The sequence below is a fragment of the Tyto alba genome, unplaced genomic scaffold, assembly GCF_018691265.1.
Source record: "Tyto alba isolate M040663 unplaced genomic scaffold, T.alba_DEE_v4.0 Super-Scaffold_16, whole genome shotgun sequence".
Taxonomy (NCBI): Eukaryota; Metazoa; Chordata; class Aves; order Strigiformes; family Tytonidae; genus Tyto; species Tyto alba.
The window spans coordinates 7,261,459-7,280,982 of record NW_024881278.1 but is presented as its reverse complement, the minus strand read 5'-3'; the positions used below and the strand labels follow the sequence as shown (position 1 = coordinate 7,280,982).

The 19,524-nt window shown below is 40.9% G+C and overlaps 1 protein-coding gene across 1 annotated transcript; it reads left to right on the top strand.

The window, feature by feature from the left end:
* Window positions 1–31: 31 nt before the first annotated feature.
* On the top strand, window positions 32–18,755 carry CFAP36 (cilia and flagella associated protein 36). The gene is made up of 10 exons (XM_042789290.1): window positions 32–232; window positions 5,055–5,119; window positions 6,024–6,125; window positions 7,023–7,137; window positions 8,114–8,201; window positions 9,120–9,171; window positions 11,029–11,146; window positions 16,010–16,179; window positions 16,597–16,752; window positions 17,861–18,755. The coding sequence occupies exons 1-10, from the start codon at window positions 118–120 to the stop codon at window positions 17,945–17,947; spliced, it is 1,068 nt and encodes a 355-aa protein (XP_042645224.1). The 5' UTR covers window positions 32–117; the 3' UTR covers window positions 17,948–18,755.
* Window positions 18,756–19,524: the final 769 nt, after the last annotated feature.

The window sequence follows — 19,524 nt, the reverse complement described above, 5'->3', positions numbered from 1 at the left end:
CTCAGCGCCGCCATTAAAGCGCAGCCGGGGCGGGGCGGGGGCCTACGTGACGCCGGTTGCCATAGTGACGGGCGGGCGCTCCCGCCGCCGCGTCCCCGCCGGTTGCCGGCCCCGGCGATGGCGGCAGAGGAGGAAGGCGACGTGGAGTGGGTGGTGGACACCATCGCCGGGTTCCTGCGGGGGCCCGCCTGGTCCATCCCCATCCTGGAGTTCATGGAGCAGAAATGCGAGGGTGAGCGGCGGGACGGGGCTGGGCAGGGCCGGGCCGGGCCGCCGCGGCCTCCCCAAACCCTCCACCGCCGGGGGTCGGTGCCCCTTTCCCGGGGTGGCTCCGCCTCTCCCGGTGGGGCAGCGGGCCCAGGCCCCGGGGCTGTGCGCGGGCGGGGAGCGCTCGGCACGTCAGGCCGGTGTTCGTGGCGGTGCCCGCGGGCGCCGTGCGGGAGTGAACCCCGCGGAAGACTTGGCATAGCCCTAGGCTGCGCCTTCCCCCCAAATTTAGGGGGGAGGTGCCTGGCCCGCGGAAAGCCGGTCTCCCCCGAGCCAGCCGTTTGTCAGGATGTGGCAGTTAGCGTTCATTAGCTCGTACAGGGGGATTATGGCATGAGCTTACAGCATAACACTTAAATTCTTCGTTGCGGCGCGTAATACCCTGGCAGGGCTAGAAAGCAGTTGGAGGCCTTAAAAACTTTTCCGTAGCTAGGTGTTTTTCCTTGGGAATCTGGACAGTACAATTAAAATTCCTTTCTGGCCAGTGGGATGGAAGAGTAGAAGGCCCCAAATTTAAATCTCTGCCCTTTTACGAACATTGGCAGTTAAGAGACAAGAAACCGTAAGTTAATACCTCTCAAAAAATGATAGAACTAAAAAGTTAATGGTTACCTGTTATGTTTTGTAGGTGGTCCTGTGCATGAGTTTAGCTCAGAAGTAACTCTAGTTAAAGTTTGTTTTCTTCCTTAACAAAGAACTGGAGGAATCATGGAATAATCTGGAGAACAGCCTGAGTAAACTGGAAGTACAGGCAGTGAGAGGGGGTGCTGGGGTAGACGTGGAGGTCCATGTAAAGGTGCCCAGCGAGACCTCTACAGGTGTGTATATGTAGTGAGAAAAGGAGGAAAGACTTTCTGCTGTACAGAGTTGGTTAAATTAGTTCTGCTACTTACAGGACAAATTTTCTGCTGCCAGAGAACATTTGGATCCTTACGGTAGCAAAATAATTACAATTTGGGCAAGTCTGAAAGCACTACCTAAGTCCTTTAGAAAAAAGGAAGCTTTCTTTTGTCGTTATTGAAAAAAAAGCATGTTTGAGAACATGACAGCCCATGATCCTAGCCAGCAGACAGTTACACATGAGAAGTTTTAAAGCATGTTGTAGACTCATTTAGGATAACTTTCTATACCTACTATAAATAAAATCTGTTCTTTTAGTATCACCTACCAGGAGTAGGATTCATTAATAATTTAGAGTTTAAAATACTGAAGTAATGAAACTAAGGCTTCCAAATAGATTTTATTTCTAGGGATTTCCTAACATCAAGCTCCAAGTAGAATGATTCTTACTTTTAAAGTATTCTACCTGCTTCCACTTACTCCTTCCTCCACTCCATGCTGCTGTGGGCTCCAGAACAGTTTCTGTAACAGTTGGCCTCAGCGAGGCCAGCTGTGTCCTTTGTTGTGCAGTTGTTCTTGTTAGGGTCTGTTAAGAATTTTGATTTCATATTCCGTGAAACAGATGCAGCTCTGATTCAGATCACAGCTTAAGCAAATTGTTTCTTGGTTATCCTGAATCGTTTCTACCCTTCCCAAGGTTTGCGTGAGGCAAGATCGTTGTGAGGACGTACACCTTTCCCCAGTATGCTAGGAAATGAGGAAGGTAAAGCTGCTAGACTTTTTACAGCTAGGAAGCACTAGAAAAATCTAAACTGAAAGCTTTCTCTTGGCAAGTCTGCCTAAACTTGAGGTAGGTCAAGAATTTGGTTATCGTACAAAGGGTGTAGGTTTATCAGTCGAGGGAATTGATTATCCTTCTCTGGAGCAATGATCTGCTCTCTAGAAGGTTGAGGGGAATTTACTGGCAGTAAGAAGATTTAGGGTACCTCTGTAAATTTCCATGGAGCGTGAGGCAGGCTTATGTAATGGTCACTTCCTGCCACTTTGTTTACACATAAGAAATTGGAGGAACAAAGTAGAGAAATCACTTGCAGTAAATGATCTTCCAAGGTGTCATTTGTGCTACAGAGTGCTGTTGGACAACTCTCAGAAGCTACTGAAAAAAAAAAAAAAAAAAAGAAGTGTTACAGCAACGCTAGAGTTGCTAAGAGGAACAGTTAAAGAAATTTGAAGTTTTAGTTGCAGCTATCTGCGCTTTTGCGTTTTCCCTTCTATAAATGTACTGTGCTGGTTCCATTGCTTTTTTTTTTTTTTTTTAGTGAGATATTTTGTTATGACAAAATTCTTTTTGTTCTTGAAACATTCAGTCTTTGGGATGAACCAGCAAATTAGCAACATTTTGATTACCTGACAGTAATTTATGATTCCTCAGAACCAGAATTTGAGTTTTGGAATTGGTATGCAAGGAGTTTATTTTGGAACTGTAGTTATTTAGGCCAAGTTCTTGCACTTAAATTTATAAATGATCCTAATGGTTTTCTATCTGTTGATACTTGCTCTCTCTCTTTCGATCCTTCTGGGGACTTCATTAATTTCTCCTGTTTTGATTAATTTCCTTTTATGTGGCTGTGAAACTGAAGTTAAATCCGTGGGTATGTATTTCAGGCAAGAGGGCTTTTCAGTTTTATTCAGGTATTCCAAGGTATTAATTGAAACATCATTTGGACATAGATAAGCTTGATAATAGTTTTGAGCACTAGAAGATAAAGACAAAAAAGGAATAAACAGATATTGTTGCCTGTGACTCCCTTCCCTCCCAGCGCAGAGCTGCCTCACCAGTCAGTGAGGGCTGGGGGGAAAAAGAGAAGAGTTCCCTCAGGTTTGCTTACCAGATTTTGTTTGCGAGGTCAAATGAGTCAGTCTAGCAGAGAACTCAAACTTGACTTAATGCTCATCCTGTTTGAGGGGTCCTAGCAAAGATTTTAAATTTTAACAGGAAAATGATGAGTTTGTCTCCCAGGATATGTGGATCCCCTGGCTTATCTTAATACAGTGGTTCTTCAGATCTTTGTTCCTGTCAGGCAACCAAAAACCCTGTGCCAAAATCTTAAGGAAAATGACTGCATGATTTAGGAGTCCTGACTTGAGAAAAATCCAAGGTCTCCATTCAAAATACTCCTTAATGCTACTCAGAGGAGATGCTGACTGTAGCTTGCTTTGCTTGGCACTGAACTGCATCCTCTTTTTTGTTCAGAGCCTGAAAACAGAGAGCAGTTTGTGCAGGCTTTCCACTCCGCTTTCCATGTTGTCCTGCAGCTGTGGAAGGAGGAGGAGGAGGACTTGGAAGCATCCCCTTGGCAGTGTGAGGCTAGCTGCTGGCATGGACACTGACTGAGGAGTGACATCCCTGTGTCACCCCTCTTTCGGGTGCCCAGGGTGGCAAGGAACAGTAGGAGGTAGAAGGGAACAGAGAAACTAAGGCAAAGGTTGGGGTCTGCAAGAGCTGTAAGGAGATGCAGAAGACAACAGAAGCAGCTGAGTGTCTTCGCCCTCTTGGGTTTGGTAATGTGGTAGTTGCCATAGTTGCTGCCTTTTGTTAGAGTATGTTGTCTACCATTTGAATCTATTTCTAGATCTTTTTAAAGCTTTTATTTTTTTAAATCCCTTCAGTAAAGAAATGTCTCTAATGCAAAAATGAAACAAAAGCAAGTGTTGTTTTTCCAGATGATGTGATTTAAAAAGCTGGTTTCTCTTGCTGATTTAGAGGGCTTGAACTGTTCAATTAGATTTCTGTCATTGCGTTGCTGTAAATTGTTAGAAAGTGACCCAAGTCCTTTCTGTTTTAGGAACAACCATCTTGCATCCCACTTTATCTGGGTTCTGAGTGACATTGCCTTAGGGCTGTCACAGCTAGGAAATGATGCTTTCTAAAAGTCATCCTAAATTTGTGTGGAAGTTGTACTAATTCTATGCGCATTAGTACCATCTTCCATCAGAGATGTCATATATATATGAAGAATAAATGGCACTCGTTCACCCATTTAAGCAGAATTCCCATTCGTCGGATGACTTCAAAGCACACACATGGGACGTGACTTGTCCAACACAGAGTGGCTAATCTTGAAGGGGATTGAGGAAGTCTTATTTCTAAGCCTCTGCGTTAATTGCTAGATTTTTACATTACCTCTGTTCGTTATTGACATGAAAAAAATGTAAATTAAAAAAACCCAAAGCCTGGTTTTCAGTTTCGCTTATTTGTTGCTTCTTCCATATATTCTGCAGCGTAGAGATCATTAGCTTGATATATCCTGTAAGAGTTCTTAATACAAACTTATATGAATATGATGTGGCCTGTATTATACAGATGCCCATTTGATCTAAATCAGGATAGCTACAAGTAAAAAATAACTTACCTGAAGCAGATTTCCTCTTTGGGGTTGTCTGTTTTTATGCAGGAAGGGTCTCATATTCCTGTATCACCTTGTCTTCTTGCTAAATGAATGGCAATTTTCAAAAAAATCAAATTCAGTCTGTGCTACATCCTTCCTATAAATACAAGGAGAAGGAGATAAATGTCCTGCTTTATGTATGTCATCTGCCATCTTAGAACAATTTTACATAAGTCCATATGGTACTTCTATTAAATCTTAATTTTTAGTGTACGTATCTGCAGAATCCTCAATTTGTGTAGAAATCTGCTTATGAAGATATATTTTCCTGGTATTAAATTATGTCAGTTAATTACATTAAATTACCAAAAGTACATGTTTGGCTTGAATGTGTGGACAAATATATTGTCATTCATGGCCTATATATTCATGTGATTAAATACATTCCTTTGTAAAGGCTAATCTCTCTCTAAGGCATAAGTTCATTTGTGATGTGTACACTAACTTCAAAATGCGTGTGGTTTTTTTTTGTTTTTTTTTTTTTTTTCCCCCACACAGTTTTTGATGATGAAGAAGAAAGTAAGTTGTCTTACACAGAAATTTATCAGGAGTACCAAGCGCTGGTGAGCATTATTCACTATTCGCAGTAGATTTCTAAGGAATATAATTTAAAATGTTAAAGTAGTATTTAGATGAACTCCTAATTGTGTTATCTTTGTTATTTAGAATTTTCTGATATTGCCTGTTACAAGTGTTACATAGAAATCCTTTGAGTCATAGTTGTCATATGCAGTTTTGTGATTAAACACCAGATACGTAGAAAAGAAACTTTAACACACAGTCATATATCTTATGCTGTGTTACATATTTTTCATTAAAGTTAATATATCTGCAAGTTAAACACTGTACTTATAAGCTTGATAATGTTCATATTTTCTGTCAAGATAAAATGACAAACAGCGTGATGTCTGAGAACATGTAAAACTTGTATTTTGTTCACTAATGAGTCTGGTAAATCCTTTGAATTAACTTTCAATTATCAGAAAAAACTTCAGGATATTTTTGAAGCATGCTTAAAACACTTATAAACTAATGCATGCAGATTTCTAAATTTTTTTTTCTTTTTTTGTAACAAGGCTTGCTAATACTTGACGTTAAAAGGCATTAATTGAATAAATGCAGACCAACATCCATTTTTGCTCTGGACCTGAAGGGTTTCAGGCACACAGACTGGCAAAAAGCCTTTTACCTACAGGGCAAAAAATGATGAAGAATACTAGCCAGGAGTCTGGGGAAAAGGTAGAGAAGTGAGATTCTTGGAAATTAAGTAGTAATCAGATTTAGCAATAAAAATGTTTATTTTGAACATATCATGAAAGTAAATAAAGCCTGACATAACTATTGTAATGATTTTCCTCTGAGTTTACAAAGACAATGTCAGCAGAAAAGAATAGACAATTATGAAAAAAATTCATATGATTCTTAGGGAAAAGCCTCTCAGAAAGTAAGGCTTATGCTTTCTTACAGGTTGAAAAATTATTAGAAGACTATCTTAAAGAAGTTGGAATCAATGAAGAGAAATTTCAAGAAGCTTTTTCATCTCCTCTTGCAAAGACACACACTTCACAGGTATTTTCCTTTGTTAAGGAATGTATAGGTTTAATTTTTAGCTTCTTTTTTGCACTAATATAGCAGGGTGGAAAGGAAACTTTGAAAAGTTTTCTTGTTAAAACTGTAATTTTCTAAAACTTGGTGTGTTTGCTTATATTATGAACGTTGACCAGAAGAATGCACATCTTGAAAATAATGACAGATATTTGTGTAGCGTCAGACTGTTCTGAGATTCATTTTCTCTGCTTCATATTTTCCAAAACAAACCTCTAAGCTTAGGTGTTTCTGCCACCTTTATTTGTGTATTTGTCAGCTGTATGTTAGTCTTCAGTCTGACAGTAGCAGACAAACTTAAAGATTAAACAGTAGACATATTCCATAAAATAAAAGTTTTCCTCTGATTTTATAATAAAACAGTAAAATATGTTAGACAAACATTGGTTCTGAAGTCAAGGCATGGTTAGGCAGCCCTTCACCTGCTCAAAGATACCTTTCAGAATTGTCTCAGGCATATTAGGCAGGGGAGTGGGAGCTTCTGCTGCCAGTGTAAATTGGGCTTTGTTGACATTTCTCCTAGATGTGTAACGAGCTTCTTTAGAGCACACATTCCTCACTCAGGCTTAGCATTTGTTCAGGAAGTCAAATGAATTGCAGTTGTAAACTTACACTGGGAAACCCTCCAGGTTTTGTGATAATATTATTGCAGACGTGTTGATCTAAAGACATAAACCATCAAATTATTTTCTTGACTATTAGCTTAACTTGTATGGCTGGAAAAATAGACAGATAGGAGATTTAAATATAAGTATCAACAACATGCTCCACAGAATTTAAATCTTAATATAATTTCAGTCAGACTGAGATGGTTATGATTTCTCAAGGGTTTTAATTTTGTGCATATCTTCCCTCCCACAGGCCATTTTGCAAACAGTGTTGGCAGCAGAAGATTTTAGACTATTTAAAAAAATGATGGTACAGAAAAATGTTGAAATGCAATTGCAAGCTATTAGAATCATTAAAGAAAGAAATGGTAAGAAGTGGTAAATGTGGGGTTTCTCTTCATCTTTTTAGCGTTCTTTTCATGACTATGTAATCCGTTCATAAATGAGTATAGAATACTGGTTCAGTTCAAGTTAATGGAAAACATTCAGTTGATTTTACTGGGACTAGGATTTCAATACTTAATCCTTGTCTTGTATTCTCCGTGACAGCTGCCTATATTCCTTTTTAAATTAATAGATTTTTCAGTTCTGTTTTTCTGTCTAAATTTTTCTGTGCCACTTGACTTAGTTTTTTTGTTATAGAATTCTGGTGATAATTTTGAGTGTTAACAGCTACATCAGTTCATCAGCAATGACAATGTTGATAATTTGAATTATGTTACTTGCACAGCAACGATGCTGTACTATCTGCCGTGCTTACTTTGCAGTTCACACTGTACAGTTGAGTATGAAAAAATCCATACAGAAAGCAGAAGGCCTTCATCATGTTAATACATGCATGCTTTTAAAGAAGAGAAAACCATTTTCACCCAGCTCTGCTGCTCAGATGTTTCTGAAAGGATTTTCATCTACCCACTCCTTTCTTCCATGTCTTTAGCTTTACCATTTTGCTTTTTCTTCTTACTGCATGCATGTTTTTTCAGAGAATAATTTTTAAATTTCAAGTTTCTTACAACAACTAAATTTGGAAATGGTTCAGCTGGCTATGGCTGAATTGCAGTCTAGGAAATACCATATAATGGTCAATGCAGAGTATGGCTTATGCTTTACCCTTAGATGTCAAAACCTTCATCTTTCAGAAACCTTTGCACTTTTGCTACTAGCAATGTGATCTTTTTGGCAACAGTTACAGAGAGAAAGAATTAGGTGGAGTGGGTTTTTTGTGTGTGTTTGCTTGTTTTTTTTCGTTTCTCCTCTCTGCCTGAAGAATGATGCGAAATGGAGTACAAATACTTTTCTTTAGAGTAATGCATAAACTTTGACACTTTTTTTTTTTTTTAATAGGTGTGTTGCCCGACTGTTTGACAGAGGGTTCTGATGTATTCAGTGAAATTGAACATGAAGAAATGAAAATACTGAGGGAGGTTCTGAGGTAAAAAAATGAATCGGTCCTACTTTGTACTTTATTTTAAAATAAAAGTATGTAGGGCCTAACTCTTCCAGCCTTTTCCAGGAAACGGCCTTCATCTTACAGATGACATGAATGTTCTTGTCAAAATCCTACTTTAGAGAAAATGAATGGTGCTAGACAGCGGGTGTGATCAGGAATATTTAAAGACTGAGAGAGAACCACTCCACCATGATGAACTGTCTTGGTGATGCATGGAATGAAGTGCAGCTTTAAGAGCCCCATCATTTCCACTCTCCCCTGAAGCTTCAGGTAGACCTGAAGTTAGACCTGGGTTAGGTGTCTCTGGAGAACAGGAGCATACTAGCTGTAATCCAGTCAGGGGAACACCCTAAACATTAAAGCCTTGGAAAGGCAAATTCTGCTTTTGCACTAGGCTTTATTGCTTTCTACAGCTTCCTTCTTAGTTGTGTTCAATGACTGTTGCTATGATCTAAGATGATGTGTGAGGACTAGTATGACTCCTGTAGATTCTTCTCCACTCCCAGTTCACACATATATAAACATAAATAATAGCAAATTAATCCATTCAGGTTATATTATGCTATTTCCCCTCTGCATTCTGGAAACACTTCCCTCCCTGTCTTTAAACCAGCAAATGAAACATGGGATAGATAATAAGCCCTGGAAATGATTACACAATTATTTTTGCACAGGGAATGATGGACTGAGGATGGTGAGTTCTATATGTTTATCATAATTATTTATTTCTAATAAGAGTGCATTTTCATTTAAGTTATGGAAGTCTTTTGGACAACAACAAAGTCACATTTCTCCTGTAATTGTTTTGACAGTCCTCAAATATTTAAGCAGTGCTGAATTGACCTAGAAGTTACTGATACTAAAGATGCCTTGAGTGTTTACTTGTATTTTGTGTTGCAGAAAATCAAAGGAAGAATATGAAATAGAGCAAGAAAGGAAAAGGACTGAAGAAGTGAGTATTTTACCTTTCCAGATTTGTTACACTGATGATTAAGAAATACTCTGATATTCCTGTCCTGGCTGTCAACTGTATCACTTTAAGGCACTGTGTACCATCCTAAGCAAATACAGGCCTGTCAGGAAGGTCTTACTGACACTTCTTTTTGAAAGGTGTGCTTTGTTGTTTACGGTTTTCTTGATGACAGTAGTGCTACACATGAGACCATTAACCATCAGTCGCTTGGTGGAGCTCGTACGATAAGCATATTCCCCCTTCAGTAGCTGAATTCTGAAATCCTGGCAAGGGATGTCAACCTTTCAGATCCAGAGAACATATGAATTACTAATATTGTCAAGATCAAAGAGACTTCAAAGTATAAGCTTCTTAAAGATTATAGCATTTTCGTAATCCTTCAGGAATTTTAAGGATGGACAGTATAGTTGTTCATTAAGTCTGCACAATACTGCCAGAACCTAATCACCAGGAACCAGAAATCCTTTCCAAGTTAGACATCGCTTGGTCTCCATCAGAGTGAACCATCTAGAAAGGTAACTCAATGTAAACGGGGACTGTCTAAATTGCCAGTTGTTCAGCAACTAAGAAACAAATTGAAATTGAAATCAAGTGCAGTGGAATTGTGGCAAAAAAACACCCTGTCACTGGGGAAACGTAAAAATCGCTGGAGTTGTAAGATGTTTGAAAAGGGAGAAGAATTGCTCTTTTATTCTTTTCTGTCATTAAGAAATTGAGCATACTGAATTTGAAAAGAGAAAGCACTGTTTCTTCAGCCTGAACTGACAAAGGAAACCGCCTGGAGACCAAATATAGCTACTACAGAGGTGGACGCTTTATTTCCAATCCTGCTCCTGAATTGGAACCTGTGATAGGTGCAGATAGCAGCTATGCTACTGAATGCAAGTCTGAACAGCTGGGATACTCTGCCAAATTAAACCTCTCCCAGTGTCCGACACGGTAGAAAAGGGGTACAAAACTGTTCTTTCCCATATTGCAGCGATAGATTCCAGGAAATAAGTCACCTGTTCTACTGGCTTTCTTACAAAACAACTGGGAGACTTGAGCTTTGGCTCATTTTAGGAATTCAAGTTTTATGCAGGTTTATCGTAATCCTTACAGACCAGCCAAGAATATCAATATTCTTGATAAACCAGCCAGATTACAGAAGCCCCAGTCAAATTCATCTGGACAGAGAAAGTGATAGTTTTTGTGCAATAAGATGTTTTTAGAGAATGTTTTAATACACAATAATTTAATATTTTGATGAATGACGGGGGGGGTCTGCCATGAATTAGATGGTTGATGACCAGCATAAACATTTTCTGGGCAGATCCCAGCTGACTTGACTATTTTGAGAGGTGGGTTGCATTGTCAGGGTTTCCCAGATGAATGCAGAAGTGAAACAATAGTGTCAGAGATTATCCAGACTTGATGTTTCCATACAGCTGAGTATTTCTCCATTTCTGTGGTAACTTCAGTATATGTTCATATTGTTTTCGTATTGTGTTTGTACTTTTCTGGTGGACAGACATCTGCTTCAAAGTCACATGCAAAGTGTGGCAAAAAGCTGCCACATTATCTATTTGTAGCTGGGAAACAATGTTGATGAGGGAACAGGTTTTGAACTAAAATAAATAATGCTGATTTATGACTCTAAGCCAGTAAGAACCTTCCTATTAGTGAAACAAAGTAAGTAGGTTTGTTTTTGTTCACCTTGGCAACACAATACGTAGTGCAAACAACACAGTTTTGACTGAAAGTTCTTTCGGGAGCTTTCTTTGTGTTGACAGTTCAATGCCTGAAGTACAGTGCCAGGAAATGTAATGCTTGCTTTTATTTGTTTGTTAATTTAAGGCACGTGATAAACCTAAATCACCAGATGTTACCTACAGTTTTCCAGGAGAAGCTGTAAAAGTAAAGGAATCTACTGAGAGAGCTGATGATTCTGAAGAAATTCCAAAATTTCCATTAGGTAATTTTATGGGAAAGTGCAATGCTGAGTGTGCAGTATGATATTATTTTCAGATTATTTAAGAGTCCACTCATATCAAGATTTTAAGAACTTGGCTAGATAAAGCTACGAGTAATCCTCTCTCTGGAGCTTTGAGCAGGGTGTTTGTACTAGGTGGCCTGCAGAAATGCCTTCCAACCAGAGCTGTTTTATTACTCGGTGCTGTTACTGGAGGAGAAATACAGGAGTCTAACAGCAGTTTTCATCTTTCAATGCACTGTGCTTATGCTGCCATTACTGTTAAGGACAGTATATTCCCTGTAAGCAACTTTGAATAATTTACTCAAAGTTACGCTTTTTCTCCTGGTGCTGTGGCCAGTATAAATTTAACTTACAATTGTACAGCATTTCTTGACAGCAGTCAAATGTTTCTGAAGGAACGAACCATGAACTGTTAAGATTCATTCAAGCTGAATTGTCAGACCACCAAACAGAATCTTTTGCCTTTGGTTCAGAATTTTGTTACTCATTTTAATATTTTCAATTTTACGTTTTTGTTTTTGAGTGGAATTGTGACACTTACCAACTCACAATACCAAGGAGAGCTGTTTTAAGTAGTCTCGAACTTTACCCAAGTTAGTGAAAATTGTCTGCATTGTTTTGTAGATGATTATTTAATGGAGAGCATGACCAACCCAGTGCTTTTTACAGGGAGGGAAAAAAAAAAAAGGAATCACAGGTTGTGATGGAGATGCTCTTGGTATGTTTGTGTTGCAGCTAAAGCACAAGCATGCTGACCTGTTCAGGGAAACAGGAAAACCCTTGGGTGGTAAGAAGCATATAGATTTGTGTATGTATATCTGTGTATACATGCTCACACACATAAAGGGATGTATGTATATACACACACATATCTATGTATATAGGTATACGTACGTGATCTTCAAAAACAGGTTGCGTCTCAGTGGGATTTGCTCTCTTAGGAGTTTGAAATATTTGTAACTTAATATTCTAAGGTCACTTCTGAGAATATAATTCCAATTTTGGGAAATAAGACTGCCCGGTGTCTTGTACTTATCCTTGTATGCATTCACACTGAATGTTTTCATATCACAGACACTTGAGCTGGATACTTTTCGCCTTGGTAGTACCTGTGGGGCATACTTGCTCTGTGCTTTTTCATTTGATGGCCATTAACAGATGAAGTGGTTGTAGGACCTTCTGTTCTTTTGAACTGGGTTATTATCTTTCACATTAGGTAACTTCAAAAAAATGAAAAAATTGTCACTGACCTCTTAAATATATTTTTTTTCCTTTTATCCCTTCTGTCCTTCAGCTGAGGTTTTGTTACATTTGTTTGAACTCTTCTCTCCCTTCTACCCTCAAAAGTATGCAGAAGACCTGCAGGTATACTCGCATTCTTCTCTTCTCCCAGCTTGCTTTTACTCCTCTTCTTTTTGCATAGTTGTGCCCCCTCACAGCAGCACCACCAAACTACATCTGTCCTGCAGTGGCTGTTCTCTTGGTTCAGGAGGAAGGCACGTTCCTGTAAATATTCTGTCTGCAGGACTTAATCCTGGGCTTGAGAGACAGGAGATCTTGGAGTTCGGTGTCGAGACTTCTCAGCACTGAGTGCAGCTCTTCTGCGCTGTCCGTGTGCCTGCTCAGCTGGTGCTGAGCCTGCCCGTGCTCTTTAAATGCCAAAGAAGAGAAAGGTCTACAAAACCTTGAGCTCCTTGGAAATTTTCTCCATCCTTGTAGAACTGGCATCTTGTGGCAGCATAGCTGTCCAAAGTTTTTCACAGTTTATCCTCCAATATCACCTTTTAGAAAAGTGGTTTTGGGTAGTGGTGGCAAGAATCAAGAAGAATCTGTACTGGGATTCATCATCTTCCAGAACTGAGGACCAGCCTCCAGACAAGTCTCTTATTGCCTACTTCCAAAACCTGAGCTCCAAACTAACGGTTTGTCTTGGATAATGGGATTGTATCCTCTGCTTGACTTGCTTCCTTTTGGTGCCAGATACAACTCGGGGAACAGAAACAGCAAAAACCTTTCATTAATGGTTAGTGCCCCTCTTGGGTGACAGAGGAGCTTCTCTTCTCTTCTCTCCCCTCGGCTGGTGCCTGGCCCTCACAGCCCACCAGACCTGTGCGCAGACCCTGGCTCCACGCTCTTGCTCGTAGCGTTGGGTTTCCGAGGAACAGGACAGCTCATCTTTCTCGACCTGAGCACGGAGGGGAATCCCATACCTAGGGAGTATCGGCCGCCTCAGCAGCACAGCCCTTGCATGAACCAGTTCACCGAGTCAAGAAAAAGAAGTAGTTTTTTGCTTTGTTTTTCATTCCCTCCAGTCTGCTATACATTTTTCTTCCTGTAGATATACAGCGGTTTTATTATCTTTTGCCATTTCCCCTTTGCCTTGAGACCCCAGATTTCAGTTTGTGGACTCCTTAAGGTTTTCCCCTGCATAATGAATTCTGCTTTAATGGTAGTTGCCTCAATTTTCTTAATTTCACTTCGATGAGCTCCTTGCCATTAGTTTGCAGATTAGAGCTTGCAAAACCATTCCTCTTGTAGTTTGACCACCCAAGTTGTTGCCGTATGGAGAGATCAAAAGGGAGAATTTCATAGTAAAGGCCATGCTCAACACCTCGGAGTGCAAATGACCTTCCCGGTGTTCCTGGAGTGCACTTCCCTTTCCAGATACCCACAGGGCAGCTACTTCAAAAGTTGCACTTGTGTTCACACCAAGCTGCATGTATCAGGTGGATGAGAAGGCCGCAGCATCTGCAGGAGTGGTCCTGGGTGCTTGTAATTTTGAGAAGATTCTGAAGTAATTGTCCATGTGGAAAAAACCTGTTGCTTAGTCACCCACAGTGTGAATGTACATACAGACAGTTCTCAGAGGAGAAGAAAAAGTTACAAACCAGTAACTGTCATTCTTTGAGATGCGTTGTCTATTTGTACATTCACCATCCACCCTCCTTCCCTTTTCTTCCCCGTATCTTTACAGATTCGTGGGTTAAGTGACACTGAGGGTCCTATGATCACATCTGCAGGTACTGCTAAGGCACAAACATCTCCAGCTTGAGTGTTTGCGATATGGACACGGCAGTGTAAATTTACATACACACAGCACATTTCAAAGAACTGCTTTCTGGTAAGTAGCTTTCCTTAACCATCATCGCATGGTTAGGGGGTAGGTGTTTGGCATGCAGTGTGTGTTTTGGTTGGTTTCTTTCCCCTGTTTTTTAATCAGACAGCGATAGTGTGAGGAATTTTTTTTCTAGTAATTTTAACTGACCTCTCACAGAAACTCTTAAGAACTTCTATCCATCACAAAAAGACATTCTTTGGAGCATCAAGACTTCCAGCAGACATATTTCACTAAAATGAAAATTCTTCAACTTGAACTTTGGTTTACACTTCTGTCCTGGCTTGTTTTCCATATTTGGAATAACACTTCTACTCCTTTGCTTTTCTCCCTGCCTTTTCACAATTATTTATTTTGTAATTTTCTATACTAAAGAAAGCAGCAATGCTGAAGAGCTAAATGTGTATTAGTTGCTCTAGCTTAAAGAAGCAGTTGAGTGGGTTCATCCTGCACTAGCTTTAGTGGAGCCGGCTTTGCCACTCGTAACTGTGGTCTGGTAGAGACCAAGGAGAGTACTCACACCTTAATACTCATGCAAGTTATTTCTTGGCATTAGAGCAAAAGTCCGTGGTCCAGCACTGTAGAATTAGAATCAGCTTCATTCAGTTACTTGCATCACCTCGGGCATTAGGGATAGACTCAGACTGACTGAACACAGTAACAGTTGTATTTCACTACCGCTATTCTTGTGTCTGTATGGATATTTTCAGGCATATTTTAAAACAGTAGAAGCCTCTTCATTTTTAATAAAAATGTAGGAGCAGCAGGTTACCTTACTTGGGAGTAGTTGCAGGTCAAGTCAAGTCTTAGTACCTGCTCTACAGCCCTGTGGCCGGGAAGGCTTTGACTCCGCCGTCGGTCACCAGGATGCCATCTCGGTGAGCGTGGAGTTCAGTGGGCTGCAGGGCAGAGCTCCCCTCGGTGCCCGCAGAGGTCAGGAAGGCACGGCTGGAATCAGTACGGGGGCGGTTACCCTTCTGCGTTTGTCCGAGAGAAAAGCTGGAGGCCAGGAGGGTACGGTGCAGGGCTGTTGCCTGGCACAAGGCGAGGGCCGTGGCAGGGAGCGGCAGAGACCCGAAGTTGCTCGGAGCCTTTTTTGTGACGTGGCTGCACCTGGCAGCCAGCCCAGCCGGGGCGCCGAGCCCCACCGGTGTCGCAAACCTGGGGGGTTCCCAGTTTGTCCCCCACGCTGGGGCAAGGTTAGCTCCAGTGAGGAGAACCCGAGCTGGGTCAGCACAGGGCTTTGCACCTCTTCCCCCTGCTCCGGTACGAGTTCATGTCAATCCGGTAGTTGCTGATTCTTTCCTCCGGAGCTGAAAGCTGAACCGGGGCACGCTTGTGCTGGGAGTCGCCTGAAGGCACTTCATGAGCTGCTGAGCACGTGCCCGCTCGGCTTCCCGGGACAGAAACGGGAAGTGCAAGCTCCACATGGACTGACTATTGAAACACCAAGTATGAAATTACATTCCAAGGATTTGACAAGTTATAATTCGTTGCAGGAGAGGTAACTTCCGATGTAAAGCACTGTTTTATTGCTTTCTTAGTGCAAATACAGTATCTGTGTTTTTTCTGAAAGAGTTTTATTAATAAAAGGGGGAGAAATATGATCTTGAGTTTTCCATTTCATCACAAGAGGCATCTGGATGTTGGAAGAAACACGAATTTATTTTTTCACTTGATGTATTTCTATTCTTTCTAATTCTTTTCTATGTAAAATTGCTGTTTAGAAGAATGTCGGAAGTCTGCGCGGGAAGGCCCAAGACCAGTACGCCCATTACAGAAAGGACCAGAAAGCTTACCTCAGCCGTCTTGTACCACAGGGAAAGAAGACATTAAGAAAAGGTCAGCTGGAAAATGTTCAGAAAATGCAGCGCAAAAAGCTGGGATGAAAGGACCTGTAAGTTTAAAACAGACAAGAAAAAACCCCACAGATACAGAGCTAGAATGCGAAAAGGCAGGATTACATTTAGAATATATATGTATTTAAATATGTATTTTCTATTATTGTCATCAGGTGGGTTTGCTGTGTTGTGTTTTTTTTTCTTTTTAAACCAGCATGCAAACACTATTTTATGGTATTCACCACTTCAATTTCTATAAAGTTCAGATCCTTATTCTAGTTTTAGAATAGAATTCCGCATTCAGCGTTGTCCTGTGATAACTTCTTAGCAGGCAGCTCTGCCTTGAAACTTCGCCTTGAATTTATTTTCAGCTAGTAATTTTGGAGGTGAATATGATGCAAATGCTTTTATCTCACATAACATGCATACCAAAAATTAATTACAAAATGTTTTTTAAAAAAATAAATTTCCAGAATTTATCAGAACTTGAAAACCAGCAGCTGAAGCAACGAGAGGACTACCTAAAGAAAAAACGAGACATGCTGATGGCTATGAAGAAGGAGTCAAGAAATAACATACCGCTACCAACAAACACTGACCAGAAAGAGGAAGGATCATCTCCTAAAGAGGTGAAGGATTGAAATATTTTAATCATTCTAGCCATTTTATAGAAACCACAGATGACTTCAGTGAAGATGTCAAGGTAGCAGGATAAAAAAAACAAGTGGGGGAGACAGCGGGGAAGTGTTTTCAAGTTCCTGTTTTTGCAGAAGCTTATAGGCTACATGTTTTAATGATGAAGTTAGCATTATTTTGCTTCAGTATCATCCAGTCCTCACGATTAAATTATGAATGGCTAAAATGCTGTTTTTCTCCTGATCTGTGACCTACTGTTTGGGCTCCCTTTAATCTCTGGGATAATTTTTTTTTCCCAGCAGAAATGGGCAAAAAAATTTTTCTTTCGTAAAGTCTTATTTTACAGAGATAACAAACTTGGTGTGTTCTTTTATTCTTTTTTGAGGGAAAGAAAGTATGGACATAAAACCCCCTCAATCCTGTAACGGGATAAAGCTCTACCACTGTAGAGGTCTTTACCAGAAAAACAAACTGGCTTTGTTAATCACTGTTATAGTTAATATGACTTCATGCATTTGTCTCAAATCCGTCTGATCTGCATTTATATAGGAAGTGATTGAAAACTTGCAACACAGATGAGGACACTAGTAGAAGACCTTAAACCCCCCCCCAAAACAATGCGATAATAGTTACGTTTTTAAAAAAAAAAAAAAAAAAAGGTCATTACTCTTCTCTACGGAGCATCTACTTAAGAGCAAGGACCTGCTCTTGCCTGGGATATTTTTCAGTTGCTGAGTGTTTTATTACGCTCAGAATGTGCCCAAGTAGCATTGATGGGGGAACTGCCAGAACAGCCCAGCAGCACCAGTTGAATTTGAGGTCAGTCCTCCCCAGAAAGATTGGTACAGTACAGATTGATGTAAAGAGCTGGTCATCCACATCCTGGGAGCCACTTGTCAAGAAACAGAGTAATAATGTTTTTTTTTAAATCATTCCGGAGAGCAAGCGAGCTTGAATGGAGGCTGCTGCAGCCTCGGGTTGGTGAGTGCTGGCACTCGGCTCCTGGCCCTGGCGTGCAGTTAGCAGCCAGCACCAGAAGGCAGGGAAACTACCAGGAGAGCCACACAGTTTCTTGCAGTGTTTTTTCCACTTTGTTTTTAGGAAATGTCAGAAGAGAAGCAGAGATTACTCCAGAAGAGGAAGATGCTTGCAGAAAAACTAAAAGAAGAAGTTATCAATAAGCGGTAATTTTAAGCAGCTCATCGCAGACCCCAAGAACATAAGTATGTTTTTAGAGTAAGTTATATAATCAATAATTGAATGGATTTGTTTTCCAGTATTACACGTAATTTTATAGAACTTTCAGACAAGCAACTCAGTACGTTATAGAATATTTAAAATTACACTCAAATACACTAAAACCACCCATTTTCCAGAATGCTGGAAGCTCATTCACTCCCTGGCCCTGGTCGCCAGCACGGCCGCTCTCCAGCACAGCTTTCCTAACCTACTGGCCTCAGCCACGGCCAGCATAGAGACCAAACGTAGAGAGGGAGCTCTGTTAAACTAATTCCTGTATGAACGGTTCTGAGCAAGCTAGAAATTTCAACTTTTTTATTTTTAAAATAATAGAACTTTGTTCCTTTTATTAGAATATGATAAACTACTATTAATAAAGTCTGATTTCACAAGGAAGTGCAACTCTGACCACCTCATTTGTGAGAAACAGATAATGCACCTTGAAATCAAGACATTTACTTACCATCTCTGGACAACATTGTTTTACAAACTTTTGGGGCAACTTCCCAGTCCTTCGGTCCAGTTTTGCTATAAATGTGACTCTAAGTAAAAACGATTGCTTTTGAGCACTTCAGTTGCAAAATAGCCATCGCTTAATATCTTGTTTAGTGGTTTGGCTTCGCCAGACCCAGCGAAGCAGGGAGCAGTGCAATCCTTCACACCGTGTCCCGACGGAGCCGCGTCGCATTACAAGAAACCACCCAACCAACTGATGTTTTGTGTAACTTTTTATTAAAATAGCATTTATAACTGGTAACATGTTGGCAGATGTTCTTTTCTTTTCCAAAAAGAGTGGTAGGGGCGGGACCCCAGGCACTGGGCCAGGGCTGCCCACGGGCAGCACCCCCAGACCCGGTCACGGGGGAAACGGCCTCGAGGGGGGCACGGCCCCAGCCCCAAGCCAGTTAGAAAGCGCTTGCACATCACCTTCTAGAGAGACTGTAGGGTTTCTTGGGTTGGTTTTTTTTTTTTTATTTATTTTTAAACAGGACATCTAATGCCACTTTACACAGTCTTTTTCTAGCAACTATAAAAAACGCATGACATTCTTGTTTTTGCTGTAAAAACCACTCCTGTTGGTCTGAATGTGTTTTTAAAGCTCCTGCCAGTAGTTAAGGGAAGAGCTGGGGTGGTGGGGAACACTGAGTAAGGACTAACATGCTTCGGTCGGAGCCCCTCAGAGAGCTTGTTTGGGGGAGCTGTTAAGGAGAACCAAGGACAACTCGGGTCCGCAGCCCAGGTGACACAATTTTTCAGCCTCAGGTTTAGCAAAAGGCACGAACTGCGTAACTCGAGTGGCGTGTGCAGCGCTGGAGGAAGTTACTCATCGTTACCGAGGGAGAGAAAAGACTCGGCGGGAAGAAAACCAGATGACGGTCAGCGGGAGACACTGCAGCTCCGGCAAACGTTTCCTTGGATCCTCCAGGCCGGGAGCAGACAAGGCCCTTTTGGCGCACGGATGAAAAATAAGGAGTCCCAGTGGCGGGCAAAGCCGCTGTCCCCACGTCCACGCCCACGACGCGTCG